This window comes from Micropterus dolomieu, linkage group LG01 (assembly GCF_021292245.1).
Source record: "Micropterus dolomieu isolate WLL.071019.BEF.003 ecotype Adirondacks linkage group LG01, ASM2129224v1, whole genome shotgun sequence".
NCBI classification, from domain to species: Eukaryota; Metazoa; Chordata; class Actinopteri; order Centrarchiformes; family Centrarchidae; genus Micropterus; species Micropterus dolomieu.
The window spans coordinates 908,011-911,454 of NC_060150.1; the positions used below are offsets into that span (position 1 = coordinate 908,011).

Consider the following 3,444-nt stretch of genomic DNA (forward strand, 5'->3'; position numbering starts at 1 on the left):
ACAGTAGTGGTGTCAGTGGTCTAAATGTTAACAGGAAGTTCGTTTTCTACAACTTGTGTGTTTTTCATTATTCTCTACAGACGTCCAGCTGCTGTTGGTGAGTAAAGAAGAGGTTCCTCCTGAGCAGCAGGAGTGGAGCCCCAATCTGGACCAGGAGGACCCGCCAGAGCCCCCACACATTAAAGAGGAATGGAGTCCCAGCATGGACCAGGAGGACCCACCAGAGCCTCCACACATTAAAGAGGAGAGGAGTCCAAGTCTGGACCAGGAGGACCCACCAGAGCTCCCACACATTAAAGAGGAACAGGAGGAACTTTGGACCAGTAAAGAGGGAGAGCAGCTTCGAGGGCTGGAGGAGGCTGATATCCCCATCTTCACATTCACTCCTGTCCCTGTGAAGAGTGAAGAAGACAATGAAGAGAAACCTCAGTCCTCACAGCTTCATCAAAGACTAACTGAACAGATGAAGACAGAAGCTGATGGAGAGGACTGTGGAGGACCAGAACCAGCCAGGAACTCAGATCCAGCTAGACATTTACAACCAGATACTGATGACAAGGCGTCACCCTCCTCTGAACCTGAGTCTGATGACAGTTTTGATTGGGAGGATATCAGGAAACAAGCTGAATGTGCTACAAGCTTTGACCACAAGGGACATTTGCAAGAAAACAATGGAATCCAAACAGGAGAGAAACTATTTAGTTGCTCAATCTGTGGTAGAAGATTCCTCTGGAAGAAGTCCTTAATGACTCATATGATACTTCATTCAGAAGGAAAATGTTTCAGCTGCTCTGTTTGTAAAAAAACATTTAAATGCAGGGTAAAGTTTGTGAAGCATGTGAGATTTCACACAGTGGAGAAACCCTTCATTTGTTCCTTCTGTGGTAAAAGATTCCCACACAACTCAAATTTGACCTCACACTTAAGAGTTCATACAGGAGAAAAACCTTTCAGCTGCTCAGTTTGTAAAACAAGTTTCAGTAATAGAAGCACTTTGTCCAGACACATGAGAATCCACACAGGAGAGAGACCCTTCAGTTGTTCTGTTTGTGGTAGAAGATTCGCACAAAAGTCACGTCTAAGACAACACATGAGAATCCACACAGGAGAGAAACCCTTCAGTTGTTCTGTCTGTGGCAGAAGATTCACACAAAACTCATCCTTGACCTCACACTTAACAGTTCATACAAAAGAAAAACCTTTCAGCTGCTCAGTTTGTAAAACAAGTTTCCGTGTCAGAGGTGATTTGTCCAGACACATGAGAATCCACACAGGAGAGAAACCCTTCAGTTGTTCTCTCTGCGGTACAAGATTCGCACAAAAGTCATGTTTGAAACAACACATGAGAATCCACACAGGAGAGAAACCCTTCAGTTGTTCTGTCTGTGGCAGAAGATTCACACGAAGCTCAGCCTTGACCTCACACTTAACAGTTCATACAGGAGAAAGACCTTTCACATGTTCAGTTTGTAAAACAAGTTTCCGTGTCAGAGACCATTTGTCCAGACACATGAGAGTTCACACAGGGGCGAAACTATTTAGTTGCTCTGTCTGTGGTAAAACATGTGGAGAAAAGAGAAATATGAATCGACATATGAGAATCCACAGAAAGGAGAAACCATTTTGTTGCACTGTATGTAATAAAAGATACACTCGGCTTGAGCATCTCAAAAACCACAAGTGTGCTGGTGAGAGCAGTGGAAGTAAATGAAGCTGCAGAGATGATTGTTGAGCCGATTCCTTCCAGCAGGATTGATGTACTGAGGGCAAGACCAGTAGGTCATCTGTTATTTCAACATTTTGATTCTACATTATTATGTTATATATTTTAGCTTTTTAAATACCTCAATGAAACACTTTTTCTTTATCAATTCAATGACTTTGGAATTTCCAACTTTAACTCTTCATAGATCAACATATATAACATCATAACAACAGCATGTCTAGGTGAACTGGAAAGTTAGCTGAATGTCCGTTGGCAAGTCATTAAACGTCACCTAACCCACACATGGCTGTAACTGCTGAAATCGTGTCCATACAACGAGCTTCTCTTTTTTTTTTTTTTTTTTTTAGCATGGCCTGAGTCCTCCTGTACAGTATTACCCAGTTCTGAGTAAACTTCACTCTCCTCCATGTTTGTTTATTCTGAATACAAATTTCTTCCCTGAAGAACCAGCATGTGTGGAAGGACATAGGAACAAAGTTAGTTTTTCATTAAATCTGTTGAGTAATTTTGTTCCTTTCAGTTATGCATTAGGCTATGTCTTATGTTTTATGCACTGACAATATATTATGGACAGAAAAGCAACATAAAAATGGCAAAACTTCCAATGTTCCAAGTTTGAAGTCTATAAAGATCCATCCTTGTTCGGTCGATAGGTTTCACTTGGTTGTGAAGTTAAGCCTTGTGACATCTTTGCTGAAGACCCGCCTTGATGAGACAGAGGGCGCTGTTTCACTTATTGCATTTGAAAAAAGTCCTCTATTGAGCAGATGAAGTCTCATTTTCATTTTCAAATAGTTAGAAAATAGCATTTTGACATAAGACCATGGTGACATGGACTTGTAAATGCAATAAACATGGGGCGCTGTTTTGCCAATTGCATTTGAATGTCCACTTTTGCGCAGGTAAAATGAAATTGAAAATGAAATGTCAAATCCTGTTTCCTAGAAAGCCCACACAAGTATGTGAAAATGAAAATAAAAATTGGATCATTGCATTTTAATTTTTACTTAAATAACGCATACATTATGTGAAAAATTATAATGCTATTGTGGAATTGCATTTTCCTTTTCAAATTTGCATGATAATTTGAATAAAGTCCCAGGAAAACTTCCATACTGTATGCTAACTTTGACCTCTTTTAGTTCAAGGGTTAGAGAGAGAGGGTTGAGAGGGGAGGGAGGCAGCCTACACAATATACACACAGAGGTACAGACAGTAAAGGTGATGTTGCTATAGACTAAATGAAAAATGGTACAGATATTTATAGTAGTGTTAATGGTAACAGTCGTAATGCTAATGATCATAATAACAATAATAATAATAGGACTAGTAACAATAGTCGTTGTAGCAGAGGGTGTCGAGCAGGAACACGGGGGCAGCAGGTGACCCGCAACCACAGATCCAGACTCCACAGCTCCAGAGCCAGAAACACCTGCAGGAAGTGATAGGAGGAGAGAGGAGAGGGACGAGAAAGCACAAGACTACCAGAAAGGGGAGAAGTTGTGTTAGTAACATGCAATAATGGGATGAGGTTGCATACAGAGGGAGAGAAAGTAGAGGAGAGAGGAGCTCAGTGCATCATGGGAAATCCCCCGGCAGTCTAGGCCTGTAGCAGCATAACTAAGGGATGGTTCAGGACTCACCTGAGCCAGCCCTAACTATAAGCTTTATCAAAGAGGAAAGTCTTAAGCCTACTCTTAAATGTGGAGATGGTGTCT

The 3,444-nt window shown here is 41.2% G+C and overlaps 1 protein-coding gene across 1 annotated transcript; it reads left to right on the forward strand.

Annotated features, from left to right (window-relative positions):
* The first annotated feature begins 243 nt into the window (after window positions 1-243).
* Window positions 244-2,718, forward strand: LOC123971986 (gastrula zinc finger protein XlCGF57.1-like). The gene has a single exon (XM_046051149.1). It carries the CDS (start codon window positions 464-466, stop codon window positions 1,709-1,711), a length of 1,248 nt encoding a protein of 415 aa, XP_045907105.1. The 5' UTR covers window positions 244-463; the 3' UTR covers window positions 1,712-2,718.
* The last annotated feature ends 726 nt before the right edge of the window (window positions 2,719-3,444 follow it).